The 22,107-nt window shown below is 35.5% G+C and overlaps 1 protein-coding gene and 1 pseudogene across 8 annotated transcripts in view; one reads left to right on the top strand and one right to left on the bottom strand.

Moving 5' to 3' along the window:
* The window catches only part of LOC309653329 (E3 ubiquitin-protein ligase rififylin pseudogene), a 136,966-nt pseudogene that overhangs the window by 11,864 nt on the left and 102,995 nt on the right, over positions 1 to 22,107 (top strand). The window lies entirely within an intron of this gene.
* On the bottom strand, positions 3,417 to 20,434 carry LOC309653417 (eukaryotic translation initiation factor 1A, X-chromosomal-like). 7 transcript variants are annotated; one of them, XR_014259149.1, is made up of 8 exons: positions 20,205 to 20,434; positions 16,033 to 16,116; positions 13,726 to 13,829; positions 12,615 to 12,665; positions 8,242 to 8,305; positions 6,904 to 6,995; positions 4,884 to 5,054; positions 4,313 to 4,426 (listed from the first exon to the last, which is right to left on the bottom strand). XR_014259149.1 is itself a non-coding variant. In XM_082448029.1 (7 exons), the coding sequence occupies exons 1-7, from the start codon at positions 20,218 to 20,220 to the stop codon at positions 4,421 to 4,423; spliced, it is 417 nt and encodes a 138-aa protein (XP_082304155.1). In that variant the 5' UTR covers positions 20,221 to 20,432; the 3' UTR covers positions 3,417 to 4,420. The 7 variants fall into 7 exon arrangements, 4 of the variants coding, with proteins under 4 accessions (XP_082304155.1, XP_082304154.1, XP_082304153.1 ...); XR_014259151.1 differs by having other exon boundaries at positions 8,224 to 8,305; positions 20,205 to 20,431; XM_082448029.1 differs by lacking the exon at positions 4,884 to 5,054 and having other exon boundaries at positions 3,417 to 4,426; positions 20,205 to 20,432.

Here is a 22,107-nt window from a genome sequence, read left to right as displayed (position 1 = left end):
ACATTCAAAAGAATGAAGTTACACCCTTACCCAACACCACACACAAAAATTGAATTAAAATGGATCTAGGACTTAAATCAAAGACCTAAAACACTTACAAGAAAACATGGAAAAAGTTTCACAACACTGGATTTGGAAATGATTTCTTGGGTATGACACCAATAGCGTAGGTAAAGGCAAAAATAGACAAATCATGCTTCATGAATATTTTAAAATTTGTGCATTAGAAAACATTATTAACAGAATAAGAGTGTAATCCACAGAAAGGAAGAAAACATTTGGAAAGCATGTATCTGATAAGAGGTTAATATCCAGAATACACAGAGAACTCCTAAAACTTAGCAATGAAAAACAACCCAATTCAAAAATAAGCAAAGGAACTCCATAGACATTTCAAAGAAGATACACACATGGTCAATAAGCATATGAAAAGATGCTCACCACCACTAATCATTAGGGAAATACAAATCAAAACTATAATACCACCTCACACATATTAGCATGACTAATATATTTATTTAAAAAGACACACACACACCACACGCTACTCACACCAAAAATCAGCAAGCGTTGGGGAAGATGTGGAGACACTGGAACCTTTGTGCACTCTTGGTGGGAATTTAAAACGGTACAGCCTGCGTGAAAAACAGAGTGGTTCCTCAAAAAAATTAAAAGCAAAATTACTGTTAAGTTCCAGCACCTCATTTTGGTTATATATCCAAAAGAATTGAAAACAGAGCTTCAAAGATACCCATTTGTATACCCATATTAATGGTAGTATTATTCACAACAGCTAAAATGTGGGCATAAGCTATGCACCCTTTGATGGATGAACAGATAAGCAAAATGTGGCATTTACGTAGAATGGAATATGATAGACCCTTAAAAAGAAATTCTGACATATACTATTACATGGATAAAACTTGAGGATATCATTTTACCTGCATGAAGCATTTGGAGTATACAGAATCACAGATAGAAGTATAATGGTGGTTGCTAGGGGGGGTCGGGTTGGGAGGGGAGAACGGTATTACTGTTTGATGAGTACAGAGTTTCAGTTTTACAAGATGGAAAGTGTTGAGTGCATGGATGGTGGTGATAGCTGCTCAACAATGTGGATATATTTGATACCCCTGGACTGTATGTTTTTAAATGGTGGTGATGGTAAAAATTTTATGTGCATTTTACCACAATAATAAAAAAGGGAGAAAAAAAACCTTCTTTTATTTTGTTATTTTATGTCAACCAAAAGCTAATGCTAAATGTGATTAAAACTACTGTATAAAATACAAATTGAAGTATCAACAATAAATGTGTTTTATTCCAAACATGTGTTTACTCATTTGTGAATACTGACAGCATATACCTAATGAAGGAACACTTACTCAACATAGCTAGAATTAAGCTAAACCAATCACAAGTTTTGTAGCAAGTATATTTTTAGTTATGATACCAATATATGGCAAGAAAATCAATGGTCATTCCTTAATAAAATACAAGACTGTCCACAATGCGTAGTTTATAAGCTCCTTAAGGCTCAAAGCAACGATAGCCAACTAATTAAATGTTGCCAGCCTTCTTACACAAAAGCTTATGCATTTATTAACCACCTTAATAACACATTTATACTGTATATACATATGTCCTATAAGTACGATAAACAATGCATGAAAATGCAACCCTACCAAATTTACTATACAAAAAGTTAATAAGTACCAAATCACTATAGTCAGCTGTTCCTTGGTATCTCCTGAAGATTGATTCCAGGACCCCCCTACAGTTGTCAGAATCTAAGAACATAAAATCCCTTACATAAAGTGGCATAGAATCTCTAGATTACTTACAATACTTAATACAATGTAAATACTATGCAGTTGTAAATAGAATAATAATAGTGTATATATAGTTGCCATTGTGTAGCAAATTCAAGCTTTGCTTTTTGGAACTTTCTGGAATTCTTATTTTAATATTTTAGATCCACAGTTCAATTCATGGATGCAGAACCCACGAATATGGACGACTGACTATAAAGGTTACTTTTCTTGGCTTTCAAACATTTTGATTTCCTTTCTAGACACAGTTTATGTGATTGTATTGTGGTTATCAAAGAATGTAACACGTTTCTTTTTCTTCCTTTCATTCTTTTGAAATATTATCAAAACAACGAATCTATAAAATTTCTAATGACGTGTATCAAAATAATTCTTCCATGGGAAACTGCACATAAGCTACATCTTTGATCCAACTCAAGATGAAACACTATGCTGCACTGGTACTAAACAGCAAGAAAAAAGTCTGTTACCAGTATCTTACTTCATTCAGACTGCTATAACAAAATAGTACAGATTGGGTGGCTTATAAACAACAGAAATTTCTCATAATTCTGGACATTGGCAGTCTAGGATCAGGGTGCTGGTATGGTTAGAGTTCTGGTGAAGGTCCTCCTTTGACTTGCACACTGCTGAGTTCTTGCTCTGTCTTCTCATGGCAGAAGAACCCTAGGAGGTTTCCTTCCTAAGAGCAGTGACCACATTTATAAGAGTTCCTCCTTGGTGCCTGATGACCTCCTGAAGGCCCCACTTGCCAACACCATCGTCTTTAGGGGTTGGGATTTCAATATACAAATTTCCAAAGGACACAATCAGACCACAACAACTAGCAAACACAAACTGGGAGTAGAGTAAATCTTGGGGCAAACCATATTTATCTGAGGAAGTCAACAGAAAAGTTTTTTAAGTAGGGTCTCCACCTACCATGAACTGTATCACATATGCAGATTCTGATATTTTTGGCAAAATGTTGAAGACAGGTAAACCTAATATACCTTTATGTATAAAAGACTAGTTGACTGCCCATGAAGACAACCACTAAGTCACCTTCTCAAGCTTGTTTCTTAAGAGTATCAACAACTAGTCCTTAGTCTCAAACACATTCATCACCTAGGTAAGTGTTCAGGAACTCACAGATTAAGAACCACAAACCACATCTGTGAAACTTCTCTTCTTCTTAGATTTAATTACGTACATATTCTGGCCTCAGATTTTGAACCTAGAGTTTTCACACTTGGGAAGTAAAATTAGAGCAAAGTGAGATGGAAGCATATGAAGGTTTATCCCCCTTAGTTATATTTATATTACTGAAACCAGGTAAAGGTGTAGTCCCTGTATATTAATTTTCACTGCTGAAAAATTCTCAGACAAAATATAATGTTTCACAAATTACCTGATGAATCTTTTCTTACTAAAGTTGTATAAAATTGAACTGAGGCTGTTTAACTAGCCTTGCCCTTAATTTCATCTTACTATAGTTGATAACTTCAAAACAAAACGTTAAAAAAAGGTTATGACCTAAACTCCTAGTAAAATATAAACACAAAAAAATTGGAACACACATAAAAATACACCAGTAACACAAAGTAAGGCCGAAATACACTCAATGCAACATTTTATTGTATTTCTTAGCTGTGGTTCCTTCTTTTCCCTTCTCTCAGCTAAGGGATAGTTTAAGAAAGACTTAGTTTATAGAATTTTTTATGAAATGAGATTTTCATTTATACATTGTAATTTAATTTTTCATAAAACTCAAAACTATGGGTTACAATGTATGACTTTTGACAATGAAACAACATATACAATCTATTTTGTATAGTAAAGAATAATCTACTTATTTTACCATTAAAAGTTGTCTTACTTGAGTAAAAACACTGTCAACAAATACATCAAAACTTTCAACGTTAAGGAAATTGAGTATTACCTAGCACAGAATTTTTTCAACTACTAATCTTACAAATTCAAAATTACTACTCAAACCCGTATTCTAAAAACTGCATTTTGGAAATGCTTTTATTACGATGCTGGCAACATAAAATGATGAAAAGAATATACAAGTTACCAAAATTAGTATAAAAATACACATGGCTACATATATCTGAAAATAGCCCCTTTTCTTGACTTCAGATGCAGATTTCTTCTTTCCTTAAATTTTATCAAAAATCTCAGGAGACCATCTAGGTAACTGGAACATACAGAAAGACTCTGTAAACAGACTAGTTGGAACTAGGGCTTATCACAGTCTACGATGATAAGGCAATTTATTCAAAACATCCATTAACTGGAAGTAAAGTAATCAGAGTGGGGAAGGCATCTCTTTTCTTCTTTCTTTCCTCCCACTGTTTTAACAGCAGATATTGTGATCTTCTACCCCTAAGTTCCATCACATTAAAAGAACAAAGTGTTAACATTTTACTGAATATAATTCAGCTTCATCAGTTTTTTATACAAATATAATAAATACTTTAAAACAATGAAAACAAATCAGTGTGCCTTAAACTACATTCATGCTGAATGAAGTTTTATTCTTCTTAACAGGTGATGACCAAAATTCAAACTGTAGAACAATCCTCAGAAACTTTGAGTTCAATTTAGATCTGTTAAGTGAAAAGAACATCAGGTCAATGGAAAAAATAATTCTTATAATACTGCATATAGGACCCCCTTAGACTATCTGGAAAATAAATCCTTGAACAAAAATTCTGTACACCAACCAGATTTTTTCTCAATTCCTGTCTGCTATCAGTAAATCTCTATGAGAACATTAGATGTTATGCAGCCTATTCTTAATAAAGTTTAGCATCTCATTCTTTCCTTTCATGCTAGTGATCAGAGACTTTTTGTTTTGGAACTGGGAACAGACATGGGGAAGTAAAATTCCCTTAAGAACGACAGAAGTGTGGTACTAAACCAAATTCTTCTCTGAGTCAACTTAATCATAGGATTGAAACAAGTATATCACCTGGCAAAATGACTCTGGAAAAAGTAGGACTGAGAGGTAATAAACATAAACCTAACCAAAACATTCAAAATAACACAAATTCTTTTAATCACCATTGTCTTTAGTTTCTCTCCCAACAAGGCTGCTTAGACACAGCACCAAAGGAAGTGTTGGCATAGATCCAGAAAGGTGTTTTCTTTTTCTTCTGAGGGAAGACTTAATTCTGTGGCTGGGTATTCAAGCATTCACTCTGCTTATATTCCTAGCCTTCAACCCCGGCTCAGCTGTCAAAACGTTCAAGTCTCTGTTAATATACTACACAACTGTTGCATTTTACATTCTTGCCCCGGAAAATAATTGTTAGTTCTACTGTCAAAGTATTAATTGAGTCACAAGAACTCTCTGGCAAAACTGAACAAAATGCTAGTTCAACAGAGAGAACAGCATTTCTAAGAAATCTGCTGTCAGCATTAGAGACCACCTATGCTACAAAGATGTCATTAAACAGAATTTGTTCAATTACTGGATTCTTTCCTCTTATATGATCAGTTTATAGAATTTCCGATTTGTAACTCTTGATTCATAAAACTGGGACTTCACTTTTCGAAAATACAGCTGACTGATTTTTTTTTTCAGCCACAATTTAGCAGACTTGAGATGCTCATTTTAGCATTTACATAATTTATAATCCCAAACGTATAACAGACAATGACAGAAGCATCATAAATAAATAATGCAAACTGAAATAGTTACGTCAAACTCTTGGACCTTCTGATAGCAAAAGTGTAACAGAAAAAGTAAAAAATATTTAAAAACAGAACAATATTTTTCTAATCCTTTTTCATTTCCTATTTCTGGGTGATTGTTCACTTCAATTTAAAATTCTCTCAATTTCTCTGAGTGTCTGAAAATGCTCTTAATAATGATGTTGGTGACTGAAAGACTGTGAATCTTTTCTTCTTGAAAAGCTTGGTTAATTGTGCTGCACAATCTTGGTCAGGAACAAATGCTCTAGGTATTCTAAAATTCCACCTTCACATCCAATAAAACACTAATTAATATTTTCGGACTTTTTGTTTCTAAACTATACTTTTAATACAGAGGTACAAAAAAAAAAAAGGCCTAATAAGCTTGACTGGAGGTAAGCTCGATGGTGGTAAGCCATACCACCATCCCGATTACTTAACATGAAATTTCAAGAAAATCAGGATGAATTTAACATAAATATAGTAACAGTAGAACAGTCAGGCATTTAACACTCTTATTCTCACCGTTTCATTACTAAGAAAAACAACCTTTTTTCCACAAACTCCAAACCAAGAGTTTGGCCAACAGTGTTATATGACAAATAAAATAATGTAACCTCTAAATACACAGGCAACATGCCTCCGTTTTACGGCTTTGGAGAATATTGTAATTTCAATGCTTCAGCAAGTTGGCTTAAACATGATTTTCTTCTTTTAACATACAAACAAACATTTTATTTGGGAGATGGCATATTTTTTAAGCTGTCTGCTAAACTTCTTAATAGCTATCGCTGTAGACATTCTTACCTAGTAAGTTATCATTATGGAGTATCCACTGTCAGAGCTAACTGAGCTTTTCAAAGGAAGAAGGGTTTCAAGAATTACAAGGTTTCTCAAAGTTTAAAAAGTCTGACTAGAGGGTTTCTGAATACTAATGAATATTCAAATTTATGGATAAGTCTCAAAATATATTCAATTTAAGTGTTCAACATTCTGAGATCAAAAGTAAACATCTGACTACCTTCATAAACAAAACAATCAAACAAAAAGCCACAAGCGGGCTTCCCTGGTGGCACAGTGGTTGAGAGTCTGCCTGCCAATGCAGGGGACACGGGTTCGAGCCCTGGTCTGGGAAGATCCCACATGCCACGGAGCAACTGAGCCCGTGAGCCACAACTGCTGAGCCTGCGCGTCTGGAGCCTGTGCTCCGCAACGGGAGAGGCCGCGACAGTGAGAGGCCCGCGCACCGCGATGAGGAGTGGCCCCCACTCGCCGCAACTGGAGAAAGCCCTCGCATAGAAACGAACACCCAACACAGCCATAAATAAATAAATAAATTTATAAAAAAAAAAAAAAAAAAAAGCCACAAGGTTCATCCACTACTTACATCATCAGTGTCTTCATCATCATCTCCAATGTCATCAAACTGGATTTCGTCATCATCTCCAGCACCAAAGGTATCTGTTTCATTAATTTTTGCTAAAAACACAGTAACATATATATATAAAATCAAGATGTTACTAGGTGGATTGCCTACTAAAAGAAATAATACTGAAACAATAAAGAATACTAAAACACTGAACTATACAAGAAGACTCTTATAAGTAATCTTCAATTCAACCATTTCATTCCAAGAAAAATCTTCCTAATCTTCCTACAAACAACTCATCACACAAAGCAAATTCACACTGAAACCTCCAGAAGTTCACTGCAAAGTCATTACAATGAAGAGTATACGCACTATAATTTTATCTTGTTCAAAAAAATACACGTAAGGCAGGCTGGCTCTAATTACACTAACTTAGTAGTTATTATATTTCTGAAGTATCTTTCAAAAAGGGCTTGTATGCATGTTAACAACTTACCCTTGGCACGTATAAACTTCTCCTAAGATAAGAACATCCACTTCACCAACCATTGGATAACTAACCAAATGAATGTAACCACTGGATAGACTTACCAAATCAGTCAGAAAAACTTTCAAATCATGCTTATCCCTAAGCAACAAAAGTAAGAAAGTATTGATCTGATTTCCAGATATCTTAGTATTTCTTAAAAGGCCAATAATTTCATCAGAATTTTCATGCTTACTCAAAAATCTCATAATTTTATAATAAAATGCAATGGAGTAAAGTAAATCAAATAAAATAGCTTCCAAGTTAAAAATGTGAGCTTACTATATTGCCTCTTTTATGTTATTAGAAATTTACTTTAATCTTTTCACGTTTACTACAGTAAGAATGCAACACTTTTGCCTTTAAGAAATAAAAGGAGTTATCTGTTAAAAACACACAAACCCCACAAAACTCTCTGGGATAGTACTATGCTAAGTTAAACTGAACACTGTTTTCTATAAAAATCAATACAAGTACCATGACTGTTACCCTCATTTAGCTGAAGACAGATCATCTCTTAAGAACAGTTTAAAACACTGTAACTAATGTACACCTTTAACAGATATTATACACAAGTCCAGAGTTTATAAACTTTTACACTCCCCACCAGAAGAACATTTATTAGGAAGAGAATTCAATTTATTACTAAATTGTTTATATTTTAAAGGATATACATACTTAAAGCTAATTTAAGCACATATGCAAAAAAATATGTAAAAGAGACAGAATTCTGTCAAAACTGCTTCACCTAAACACTAACAAGCTAATATCACTGTAAGACAGGGAAATGTAATAACTTTAACATTAATTACCATGTTCTGGAAGCTCACCATAAGCCTTCAGACTTCTAGCTTCATCTGCATTGTACTTTAAAATTACATCAGCTTTGTTATCCTTGGAGAATAACAAGTAACCAACAAAACAGGTTATGCCAAAATATCATCAGTTGCCTCATAAATTACTTTCTAATTAAACACACTAAGAAAAAGCTCACTGTTCTGTTACAAATTCTCTGCTTTTCTTCACCTTCCTTCTATCTTCTTTAAAAAAAACCCTTGGCAAGAAGTTTGCATTCAAATAATGAATAGCCCAGAAAAATTACTTATAGAATTCACTTTAATAAAGAGATAAAAGGAAAATAAGGGGGGGAAGGAAAGAAAAAGTAGAAAAAGGGAAAAAGATGCAATGTGGTCCTTGGCCACACTGTAATTCAAACTGCAAGTGGTATTATTACCCAAGAAAATTAATAAGCCTTTCTATAATCAGTGGTTCTTAGGGTAGCTTACCTATTAGAATTGTTTGTGGCACTTTAAAAAGATAACCTTATCTCCTGAAAATTGACACACCTGAGGTAAAGTCCAAAAATCTGTATTTAAAAAGCTCTTTTGGGTGTTTCAGACGCAAATATCCCTGAGAACTACTGCCCTAAAATGTTCACATTTCTCCATTGTAAAGAATCTGAGTCATTTACAGAAGAAAAAATGAGTTTGAATGCTGACAGTTAACCTAGAAAAGACCTAAAGAAAGGCAACTGAAATCATCACAGTGATGCAACTGCAATGTAATATAAACCAACACTTCTCAAACTGTAATGTGCACACAAAACATACAGGGATTGTGTTAAAATTCTGATATTGACTCAGTAGATAGGAGATTGGGCTAATAACCTGTTAACTTGCTTCCAGATGGTGGTGATCCTGCTATTATCTTTAGATTACTGTGAGTAGCAAGGATATGTAATTATTCACCAAAGATTAAGAATCAGAAGAGCTGTTTGTAGCTATCACATTAATGTTAGAATATTAATCCCTTAAGAATTGTGGTTTCACTGTCCACAAAACAGAGAATTAAACTGGGAATTAATAACTATTCTCTCCACTTTGGGGGTTTATATAAAGTTAAACCAAGAAAATGGACATGAAAATGATACATTTTTATGGACAGATTACAAGTTTTTATTATAGAATATTAAAAAGGAAAAGACTATCAATGTATGATCCACTTCATAAAAATAGATACAAGAAGCAAATTCAGTAAAGTTTCAGGTTATCAAGTCAACACAAAAACCAGTTATGTCTGTATAAACTAGCAAGGAACTACCGAAAAAAGAAATCAAGAAAACAATCTCATTTACAATAGCATCAAACACAAATACTCAGAAATAAATTTAACCAAGGACGTAAAAGATCTATACACTGAAAACTATAAGATACTGATGAAAGAAACAAATAAATGGAAATGTATCCCATGTTCTTGAACTGAAATAATTAATACTATTAAAGTGTCCATATTACCCAAAGTAATTTAGAGATTCAACATAATTCCTATAAAAATTTCAGTGGCATTTTTTTTCACAGACAGATAAAGTTATATGGAACCACAAACACTCCAAATAGCCAAAGCAGTCTTGAGAAAGTACAAAGCTGGAGGCATCGCACTTCCTGATTTCAAAATACAGTTGTCAAAACAGTAAGGTACTGGCATTAAAACAGTCCTGTTGACAATGGAAGAGAATTGAGAACCGAGAAATAAAATTTTGCAAAAGTGGTCAACTAATTCTTAACAAGGGAACCAAGACAACACAGTGTAGAAAAGACACTCTTCAATAAATAGGATTGGGAAAACTGAATACTTACATGAAACTGGACCCCTTTCTTACACCAAAAACTGCCTGAAATTAACTTGAAATAGATCAAAGACTTAAACACAAGACCGGAAGCCATAAAACTACTAAAAGAGAACAGAGAAAAGGTACTTGATGTTTATCTTGGCAATTGTTTTTTTGGATATGACACCAAAGGCATAAGCAACAAAAGCAAAAAGGGACAAGTGGAACTACATCACTCTAAAAAGCTTTTACACAGCACAGGAAATCATCAATGAAATTAAAAGACAACCTACTAGATAGGAGAAAATATTTGCAAATGATACGACCAAAAAGGGATTAATATCCAACATATATAAATCCTGCCATTTGCAACAACATGGATGAACCTGGAGGGCAGTATGCTAAGAGAAATAAGTCAGACAAAGAAAGACAAATACTGTATGATCTCACTCAATATGTGGAATCTGGGCTGCACGTAAACTCATCAAGGACCTGGAAAGGTCCTAATCTCCCAGCTCTGAGTGACCCTGCAATTCTGCACAAGCATGAAATTAAGACTAAGAGAGTATTACTGCCTGGCTGAGTGTTAAAAGGTATGCCCCAACATGCATAGACTCCATATGCAAAAGCTGGGAGGCTTACTGGTTTTAATGACATCTCACACATGGGCTGTTTGCTAAGATAACCAAGCATTCAATGACCACACACAAGAAAAACATACAGACCAAACAGAATTTGTTTCAGAAAACAACAGCAAACAACAGCAAGAACAAACCCTGGGAGAAGAAATCTGATTTCCAGTCTTGCCACATTATATTTGCACTTTCTAGTTCTCAACAAAAAAATTATCAGACACACAAAGAAATAGGAAAGGGTGGTCACACACAAGAAAAGAAGTCATTACTAACTGTTGCTGAGAAAACCCAGAAGTTGTACTTAACAAAGACTTTACATCAGTTACTATAAATATACTTAAAGAACTGAAAGAAACCATGTCAAAAAAACTTTGTCAGAATATTTCACTAAATAGAGAAAATCAAGAGATGCAGATTATTTAAAAAAATTAAAATTATGGCGATGAAACGTATGTTAACTGACCTCAAAATGCCTCTTTCAATCACAAATAGAACAATCATGTAAAAAATCAACAAGGAAGGAGAAGACTGAAACTTTACAAATGAGTTAGACCCAACAGATATCTATGAAAAACTTGACCTGATGATAGAACAGAGACAGCAATCATTTCACTCACAACGTAATTAAACACAGATGATGGATGCGACAGAAATCAGATGGATTTCAGACACACAATGCATATAGAGTCTAAAGGCTGACATCATAGAGGGCAACTATCATGTTCTTTTCTAAGCGTTCATCTCAAATTTATAACATACACTTAAAAAACAGTTTGTACTGTAACTACTGAGTGCACGTCTTATCCTTCTACTATACAACTGTAAAAACCCTTTTGGAGATTGGAAGGTTTGACTTATTCAGCTGCATCATCCAGAATAGTGGTTTACCAAACGTGGATTTGAGACCTCTAAATTTTAAAATAAAATAATAATTGGGACCCTGACATAAAATTACTAAATTTTTGTTTTGACGAGTAAGAACACTAATAAAAACCACCATCATATACTACTGTTCTTATTTCACAAAAGGTAATTAAAAAAAATATATTTAACAAGCAAAATGGAGGGGAGTTCCCTGGTGGTGCAGTCGTTAGTACTCAGCACTTCCACTGCAGTAGCATGGGTTCAATCCCTCGTCAGGGAATTAAAAGCCTTGAAAGCTGAAGCACAGGCAAGAAACAAAAAAAAAAAAAAAAAAAAAGGAAAGGAAAATGGATAACTTAGCTATGTGAAAAACACCATATAAAACGTGCGTATCTTCTCATTTCACGACAGAACAGTGAAAAAATCAGCCTGCACCAATAAATATTTCACTGACTGACATTTGGGAACCATAACCCCTGAACACCTAGCACAATGCCTAGAATACAACTGGACATTAAATGAAAGAGGACACGGGACTTCCCTGGTGGTGCAGTGGCTAAGACTCTGTGCTCCCAATGCAGGCGGCCAGGTTCGACCCCTGGTCAGGGAACTAGATCCCACATGGCACAACTAAGAGTTCTCATGCCGCAACTAAAAAAGATCCTGCATGCCAAAACGAAGATCCCCCACGTGGCAACAAAGATCCCGCCTGCCACAACTAAGACCCCACGCAGCCAAATAAAATATAAATATTTAAAAAAAAAAAAAAAAAAAAAAAAAGAATGAGGACAGAATGATGGTCTGTGGTGTTTATCCAAAATTATGAGAGAATATTTACTGCACATGATATTTAAAAGAAAAACAATACTAACCAGTCTTCCCACAAAACACATGTATCATTAATCAGTCATGGGAATTATTCCAAACAAGGTATATCCTATAGTCTTGAATACAACTGGACCTTAATAAATTTTGACAACAGAATGGTGAGAAGTCATAATTGGCTAGGACTGCTTAAATATGCTTTTATTGCATCTTCTAAATATTAATGACTTACTAAATACAAGGGCACTACAAATTTAAATGTGATTGTTACCTGATAGTCTCGAAGACCAACCAATATAATGTCTGAGGTATTTATCCAAACCTATGAAAGAAAATTTACTGTATGTTATATTTGATATAAAAACGAATAACAGAGTGCTATGTTAAACCATTCTTCCTACAAAAAATATGTACTATTCACCCAGTGTGGAAAATGTACTTACTAGGAAATAGGGAAAAACTATAGAATATAGTATACTGTGGGTGTGTGTGTGTACACATGCGTGTGTGAGACAGACTCTAGTTATAGTTACAGTATATTAAGAAAGAGCTATAGTATACAGTTTGTGTCAAATTTTCTATTTTAGGATGTTAAAAATACATAATTATTTTATTTCAACTACCTGAGAGTTTAAAAATTACAAAAACATAATTATTTGTCAGGTAAGTGAAAGACTTTTAATCACCAATCACTCCTGAGATATTTAATTATTTAACATATATGAAAATCAGTCATCTACACAAATACAGCCATCCAGTCACCAATCTACATAAATACAGGACCAAATCCCACCATCAATTGGAAAAGAATGACTTAACCGACCAAATATATTTTTTAAATAAAAAAATTAGAGTTGAAGGAACTTTTAAACAATGTGATCAATAAATCCGCCAGAACTACTAAAAACTATGATATAACATGTTCCAAATTTTCCTAATATCGTGTACAGCTGTTTCCCCCAAACCAAAATCTTAACCAAGGAATATATACTATATTTAATTAGCAATTACTTTAGTCTCCTTTAATCTTAAAACAATTCTCCGGCTTTTTTTCTTTCTTTCAAGGCATAACATTTTTTTAAGAGTCCACATCCTCTGTTTTATAGACTGAATCTGTCGAATTGTTTCCTCAATAGTATACATTTCTGGCATAAATCCCACATAGGTGAAGCAAATAATTCTTTGTAAATATAATCCTCTATTTTGAAAGTTATCACGGATCTTCTATTATTTTATGTATTTAGATTGCCATATAAATCATTATTTTTGAAGTCTTTGGGAACTCACAAAAATGAGTCGCTTGGCCCATATATTATCTAAAGCAGAGTCAATTTTTTAAAAGGCAAATTTTGTATTAAAGTAAAATAAATCTCCATACCTACCTTTTTTCTCAATTTTCCTCTTATATGACATAACCTCTTCACACCATCAAAACACATTGCTTCCAATCTTCCATTTCCCAACATTTTGATTACCTGAGCATATTCTTATGGAGGAAAAGAAACAAAAGAAAAAACTGTAAAATACTGTTTAATTTTTCTTAAAATGTAACAATTGATATTAAGTTGGTAACTTCACTTTTACTGCTAACTTTGGATCAAACCGTAATTTTTTTACAAAGAAAGAAGAAAGGCTTGTTCAGCGAAAATTTTAAGTATTCTACCATGTGAGAGCTGTCTGAAAGAGACATATAATAATCTTATCCAAGAAAATGAGAGCACACTTCATCTGCTGAACCATTTCTATAGCCTCTTCCAGCTATACTTATATACTTTACCCTCTTATTTTTAGAGCAAATAAAACCCTACAGAAGTCAAGTAATTTATCCAAGATCCCAAATGCCATTTCCATGGCAAGTTATCTCCGTTATTAGGAATATTTTAATTATCCACTCATTTCGAGTACATCAGTTCAGGCTTGGTCCTCATGACTGCATGCTCTACCTTTAGACATCAAAGTGGCTCATTCCACATTACACACTGTAATGCTGACTTATAAACCTCTCACAGTTGAATAACAGCCAAATCTTGGTTCTCCTTTCCCTCAGAAACTTTAATCATAATAAACAGTAGGTTAATTATTAATAAACTTTTGCTTGAGAATACCTTGGTGATTACTGTAAAGGTCTTAAAAAAAACAAAAATAATGTTCCAAGATAAAATGCAAATGTTTAAAAAAAGTATTTCTAAGAGTATCCTCAAGAGGCCACCTGATTCTACTGCCACTTGAAAACACTGATATAAGCATTAGCCAGTATGTGGCAATCTCTTCTAGATTTAAATGACAAAAGCAGGCATGGGAGTAAGGAGAAAGAAACAGGTAATTAATATAAAACCTTCACACTACTAAACTTCTTCCTAAGGACTAACATCACAGAGACCCTGGACTAATTTATAATTACACTGAGAGGTAAATGAGATCTACACTGTGGGGCTGGTAAGTTGAGTCCCTTTTACCACAGGCCAATGAACCTAGCTTTACTACTCAGCACTTCTTCAACATGGGAGAAAATGAGAGAGAAAAGAAATTTAAAAACTGGCCCTGAAAACAAACTGCTAACGTAAGGAGACACTATGAAGGCTAAGTAACTGATTATCTTTAGCCAGACAACATGTTTCATACAATTAATAAAGATGCTGATTTTCTAGTGGCTTGCAGTATGGCATGAATAACTACACAGTTTTTTTATAAAGTGCAGGAAATTACTAAAACAAATGGAGAAATGTGAATGTAGATTATACACTGGGTCAGCAATGTCCAGCAGAATTTTTCCATTGAGGGAAAATTATATATCTGACTTGAACAATATGTTCATTGATAGCTCAAAATTTAATTTCAATTCATTTCAATAGCCACACATGGCTAGTGGCTACCATGAAAAACAGTACTTACTAAGGTTAAATTTCTAGTGACCAGTCTACTGTAGTTATGCAGGAGAAAGCCCTTGTTCTTAGGAGATATATGCTGAAGTATTTAGGGCTAAAGTCTGTAACTGTATATAACTATATCTGCTTATAAGAAAGTTAAAAAGGTTAGTAAAAATTTTCATGTACATATACAAAGAGAAAATAAATACACAAAGAAAACTTTAAAAACTAGTGAATCTAGGTAAAGAATAGATGGGAGCTTGGTGTACTCATATTCCAACTTTTCTGTAGGCTTAACTTTTTTTTTAAAAGGAAAAAAGTAAGTGCTTCAGTCAATTTATTTTACTCATTTTAAATTTTAGTCTGCACTTACTTAAAAAGTCAGTCAACAATTATCAGTTGTTTTATTAAATTTTATGATCGTGTGCTAGTGGCACTGGAGTAGTGAGGGTCTGATAGTCTTGGGATGTATTTGTCATACTCTACTGAATAATGTATAACATTACCCACTATTACACTAGAGTAGGATATTTTCAGTGTTGTCAGGCAGCCTTACTCTGCTCTAAATCCTGAAATTCACTCTCACTTATATCACGCTTTTCCACATAGAACAAAGAAAACTATGTTTACAGAAATGCCACCAATTAATCCTCTATCAGAAATAGTATCCAGTGGGCTACTCAATGGACAAATTCTGAAGAAGTATGGGGTATTATAAATGAAGAAAGGCAACTGTTCAGGATTGTGACTAAGACCCATTTCAGGTTAAAGACTGAAATTCACATTATCAAAAAATGACATTAATAACTTCAAAATTCTTACCTTGTCCATCTTCTTTAAACACTAACTCTCTTTTTTCAGATTCATTCTCATTCTTACCCCTGCGCCTGTTTTTACCTCCTTTACCTAATTGATTTAAAAAGTGAATAAAAAATTAAGTGTAATTATCTATATAATATCTTACAAACTAAACTTGAAACAAGCTAAAGTAAGACTTTAAACTTTATAAAAACAGAAAAGGAAAAAAAATTATCATTTAAAGAGCAGTACAATATTAACAGAACTCTATGTAAGATTTTTAAACTTTAACCTAATTTGGTTACCCAGTAGTTACAATTTGTCAAAGGTTTTCTTTTAAATCCCTTACCGGATAAACATATTATCAAGCATATACCTTACTTTGGCGTTTAGATTTGGATTTTTCTCATATAAAACTACTTCTTATACGGAAGTATAGAGAACAAAAATCCCATTACCAGGGATAACTATCAACATTTTATTGTCCATGCTTTCAAATTAAAATTGGATTCCGTACAGTCTCTTCTACAATGTATTTTAATCCCACTCAATAATGTGTTTTGCGTAACTTTTCATGTCAATTGAACAATAGACTAAGATGAACATTTTAACAGAGTAAACTTAATTCCTTATTTTGGTTACTTCTAATGTTTTACTGTTATTTAATAAGGCTGAGGTGAGATTATCCTACAAACAAGCGCCATAGGATAAATTTATAGAAGCAGAATTTCCAGGATAAAAGTTATGTATCCACCTCCTTAAGACTTCTGCTGAAGTATATTCATTTATACTGCCATCAGCAAAGAAAGACTATTATCTAGTCCTCTGTTACAACCATACCATGCTAAAGATTTAAAATCATACTTAACTGTACTTTTGAATTTTTGCTTTCACTAAAATTTAATGTATTTGACTATAACATTAACTTTAGTTCCTTGTGAAACTTTCTACTACATAATCGAGGAATTAGGCTACTTCTTCATAGCATTTTATTACCATTCCAAAACCTACGCAAGAGCACCCATTTCCAATAGATGGGAGAAAGGCTGTGACAGATAGTAATAAGGGACCCATGGGAAGAGTTTGAAACAAAAATCCCGAACAGAATTTAAAATGTGCATCTGCCACTGTAAAAACTGACACCTATCTTCTTGAATGCACCCTCTACCTCCTGGGGCAGCCTCACATTGCTGTGCTATACTAAAAGGTAGGTGGTCTTCACAATTCCCTGACTTATCTGGACTCACTATCCTATACATTAAGGACACATCATAACTAACTTCCTCAAAAGGGAAAAAAGTGTTTATTTCAAGATATAAAACATGCCAGAACTTCAAAATACACTGGAAGCTCCGTTAGGACAAGGACAATAATACCTGCTTCGCTTACTTAGTCATATATCACAGTTTGCCAGTTTTTCAAATAAACCAAGAGTAGTTCCTATATTTCTAAATGAATGAAAATTTAAAAATCATATGTCCTTAGTTTGGCATAATACTTCAATAAAATGTAGATTTCCTGGAAGTATTAAAAAAAAAAAAAAAAAAAAGAAGAGGGACCTCCCTGGTGGTGCAGTGGTTAGGAATACGCCTGCCAGTGCCAGGGTTCACAGATTCGAACCCTGGTCCGGGAAGATCCCACATGCCGCAGAGCAACTAAGCCTGTGTGCCACAATTACTCAGCCTGTGCTCTAGAGCCTGCGAGCCACAACTACTGAGCCCATACGCCACAACCACTGAAGCCCGCGGGCTCTAGGGCCTGCGGGCTGCAACTACTGAGCCTGCGGGCTGCAACTACCGAACCCATGCGCCTAGAGCCCATGCTCCGCAACAAGAGAAGCCACCACAGTGAGAAGCCCGCGCACCACAATGAAGAGTAGCCCCCACTCGCTGCAACTAGAGAAAGCCCGCGCGCGGCCACGAAGACCCAACGCAGTCAGAAATAAGATATAATAAAATAAATTTTTTTTAAAAAAAGAAAAAAGTGATGTCTTTAAAGGGTAGGAGCATCTTACCCCAAATGTTCTTCTTAAGTGGGTCAGAGGATGGGTTTTTTTTTTTTTTTTCTTTCCTGATTTAAGAATGGATTTCTAAAGAAAACAAGCCGCGTGAGTAAAGCAAAAGTTATTCAACATATGGTCCAAAGTAATTTTATATCCTTACTTGCGTAACCTTCACTGACACTATATTCACAGGGCTTTTGAATTTTCAAATGAAGAAAAATATCTACAGAGTTTTATTTCTACATTACTAAACTTCACCTCAAAAATTCAGGAGTCCTAACAACAGGTTTCAACTAAGTAACCTAGAAAATAACAGATTGGTTTTACATACACAGATTGAAACATCAAATTCAGGATGATTATCTCCAGAATGAGAGAAAGAAAGGTGATTTCAGAGAGGTACACAGATGGCTTTAACTGAAGGTATGTTGTAATTCTTAAATTCAGAAGTATAATTTCCAGGACTTTAGTCTGTATTTATTAACCATACCTTAAAAACCCCTTATTTTACTATCAAGTAATAAAATCCATTTAAAATTGTCTTTTGAAAGAATTGAAAATATAACAATGTATTGTATTCAATACAGATATTGAATATTTCAATATCAATATTGATATTGAAAGATAGTTCATCTTTCTTTCTAAAACTAAGTTCAGGCAAATTTCACAGATCTCTTCCTTAGATCAGATGTTGTAAATCAACTATACTCTAATAAAAATTTCTAAAAAAAATCAGATGTGATTTGGAGATATTCTCTGATGTGCTCTTACTTAGGCATCAGATAGTTTAAAAGTCCTACAGAAGGAGGGAACTTAGTATCTAAGTTCCTAAGGATGGAGTGAAGCATAGGAAGACAACATTAACAAAAACTTATTGGACATATAATAAGTGCCAAGTTGTAGTAATCCAAGATTCATAAAACAGGTGTTATTCCCTTTAGAATATACAATCTAGTGAGGGAGGCTGAAACTTCATTACTAGAAATTCAGGTGGAAACAAGGTATTTATTGAAATGTACTGTTATTTGTGAGATAATCATGAATTATATATATAAGGAAAAAACTAGTATAAGCCTTATCTAATTTACCGAACATACGGTTAGAAAGACAACCCTACTGTTGCAGTGAATAATTAGCAGGAAAACACTTGCTAGAAAAAGAATCTGTGAGCTGGTTTGCAGGCCGCAGAGAGCAGTGAACTCAACAGGGCAAGCAAAGAACTGTGACCAAGCATCTCAAGGCAAAGTAAGTGGTGAGAGCTACAAAGAGAAAATGAGGTAGCATCGGTGGAGCAAGCGGTTAAGTAGAAAGGAGACACAAGTAGATATGGGTGTCAAGAATGAATAATCAAGGGAGACTTCTTGTGGACTGTGAAATGTGGTGCTATGCTGCCCTCTTTGCCCTTATAGTTTCCTAGGAGGCACTGTAAAGAGATTAAAAATGACAGAACTCAGGTCTCTAAAAAGGAGAACTTCTTTAAGGAGTGACTGTCCGAGGGCTCTGCTTTACTTAGGTTAGGACTCCCATTTTGGAAGTTCCAAGCAACGTTATTGTCAAATCTGATAATTCGTGAACGGTTTGCCTCAGAATAAAGGTGGGTAGAAATATTTACTACCAGAATCTATGTCATGAGAAAAGAAGGCTGAAAACTTTTGTAAATGTGTAACATACCTTGTAAACAAGAATGTTCAAGTTTGTGACGGAAGGGGGAAAGTAAACAGGCAGAGATGAACCTAAATACGTAACAAGCTTTCACCTAGTGTTTACACAGAAGCAATGACTTCACCAACAGTCCACAAAGAAAATACGTACGAAGATTTAATGGTCGCAAAAGCAAGAATCACTGTTTAAAAACTGTTCCTGGTCAGTCCTGGGAAGGGCCCAACGCCGGAGAGGCCAGGCGGCCCAGGAGAGGCTCTCCAGGTTCGTGACGCGCCGCTGGTTAGCCTGCTGTGAACCAGGAACAAATTTTACACTCACCCTCTAGAGGCCCTTAGAATAATGGCGTCGGTTGTATAGCAACGTGAGCAAAGTGAGAGGGAGCTAGGAGTAGCTTCCCAGCTCCTGTCCCGACAACGAAGTCCCGCTCAGGGACACCAGCCAAGCACGAGAAGGAAGAACTACCACCGCCGCGAGTCACTGCCGACGACACCAAGCCGAGCAGAACCATGGTTCTCGGAACCCAAGCCGTTACCTTTATTCTTGGGCATTGCGGTAACTGCGACCTCAGCGTTTCCAGCTGGGTTCCGGTGTCGGTGGCGCTGCCAGGTAATCCTCCGAGGTGCCGAAAGAAATTAGTAGTTGCAGACCGAACACACAGCTCAAGCGAGATCCGCAGGCAGCCACGCTTACTGGCAAGCAAATGGCTGCGCAGGAGGCTTCACGGCTTCCCCATCCCCCAAGCTCGACCTCTCCCCGCCGCCCCCCCTACTGCGCAGGCGTAGCCCACAGCTACTGACTTCCCGCTGCTAGAGAAAGTGAGACACACTGTGGGCGGTTCCAGTAGGAAAAGGTGAATCATTCGAGTACCAGGCCCTGCGCTGAAAAGAGGAGGAATCAAGTATAGAGTACGCCCACGACGTTATCCTACTTGGAAATCACCCGAGCTGTCTCCTGCTCTTGAATACACTTCTGCTACTCTGTAATAATTGCCTTTTCCAGAAAATTTCTTGACTGTTAACGTTTATGTTGCCTGTCTTCCTTTTCAGAGAAACAAATTCCAGAGTGATGCTTCTGTAAGAAGTCTCTGCCTAATACATGAAAAGGGTGGAAAAACCAGTGAGAAAAGGGTATGTATTTCTCAAAGGGCCTGAAAAAAAGGGCATAGGTTCAGAGACAGGAACCTCTTGAGGTTCGTTAGAGGTCTAACTCTGAAACATTTCAGTGCTCCAAGGCAGGGGCTCTGGGTAGTAGAGGGGTAGAGCACCAAGAGTGTGGCTCCAGTGTCAGGGCTGGAAACGGCTTCATCCTGAGTGTGGAGAACTGCTTTCCCAAGCTGCTTAAGAGGAAGGAGTGGGAAGAGCCCCTGTAGTTCCTCAGAGCTCCATCATTGAGAACTGGGAGGATGTGAAAGGCTGGTTACAGGGTCAAGGTGTCTGAAATGCCTAAAGTAACAATCTCTTTATCAATCTCTGCCTCTTGGCAAAAATAGCTAAAACTAGGACTGTTTTGTTTTCACTTAGGAAAAGAAGGGAAAAGTCCACTTCTGCCCATTAAAAAACTTGAGTTAAAAGCTACCCAGGTGGGATCAACATTTAAAGGAAGAACAAGAATTCAACAACAATCTGAAGTCAACTGTAATAGTCCTGAACAGGTTCATCAGATTTTGTGTGCAACGCTGAATTTTCTTCCAACCAACAGGCTTTGGAAAATCCCTAGGAATTTCTCCATGAAGTTGCCTGGTGACTGCCTGCGCCTGATCATATAATAAGTTAGTGGGCTCATCTCCCAGTTGTAATTGTAGAGACCTTTGAGGACCTTCCCAATTAGCGGTTTTTGTCTGATGCTGGGCCTGGCCTTCACAGCATATGATCAGCTGATGAAAGTCAGAGAAACCAGGTTGATAAGTTTGAATGAATATGTTAATTTCATTAACAAATCTATGAGAGTCTTTGGTTATGTTAGGAAAATCTTTGACTATGGCTTGCGGTTCAGCTTTCGTCCAGGGAGAATAAGAAATCAAGGGTTTAGCTTCTGGATCCTTAGAAGGCTTAATTTTAAAGGGACAAGTTCCGATGGGTACAGAGGAAAAGGGGGTGGGGAGAGTTTCAGGGAGAAAGGAAGTTTGGTAAGAGAATTAGTATAGAGGATTTGAGGGTATAGGGGAGGCATAGGTACAAGAAAAGGAGGAAGATGGCACGGAGGCAGAGCCTGAGACAAAGAAGCCAAGGAAGAGGACAGTGAGGCTTTGGAAACCATTTTATCTGTCTTTATCATTTGCTTGCCTCAGTTAATCTTAAAAATCTCATTTTGCAGAGAGGAAATTTTAGACTTCTGATAATGTTCAGAAGCTTCAAAACACCAATCAAAACAAGCACTCCACTTTAGTTCTGGAAATTTTAGAGCCACTGTAGTTCCAATTCAGTTTTAAGCAAATT

This window comes from Balaenoptera physalus (genome assembly GCF_965194825.1).
Source record: "Balaenoptera physalus genome assembly, chromosome: Y".
In the NCBI taxonomy this organism is placed as follows: Eukaryota; Metazoa; Chordata; class Mammalia; order Artiodactyla; family Balaenopteridae; genus Balaenoptera; species Balaenoptera physalus.
This window is presented reverse-complemented; position numbering and strand designations above follow the sequence as displayed.

Bases quoted from the DNA above. Each gene is read 5' to 3' on its own strand.
- LOC309653417 (XM_082448027.1), bottom strand. The intron at 6,996-12,614 runs GTAACAATCACA...CTGTGTTTTTAG, and splicing joins TTGGTCTTCGAGACTATCAG to CAAAAATTAATGAAACAGAT. The intron at 4,427-6,903 runs GTAAGTAGTGGA...TTCACTTAACAG, and splicing joins ATGATGAAGACACTGATGAT to ATCTAAATTGAACTCAAAGT.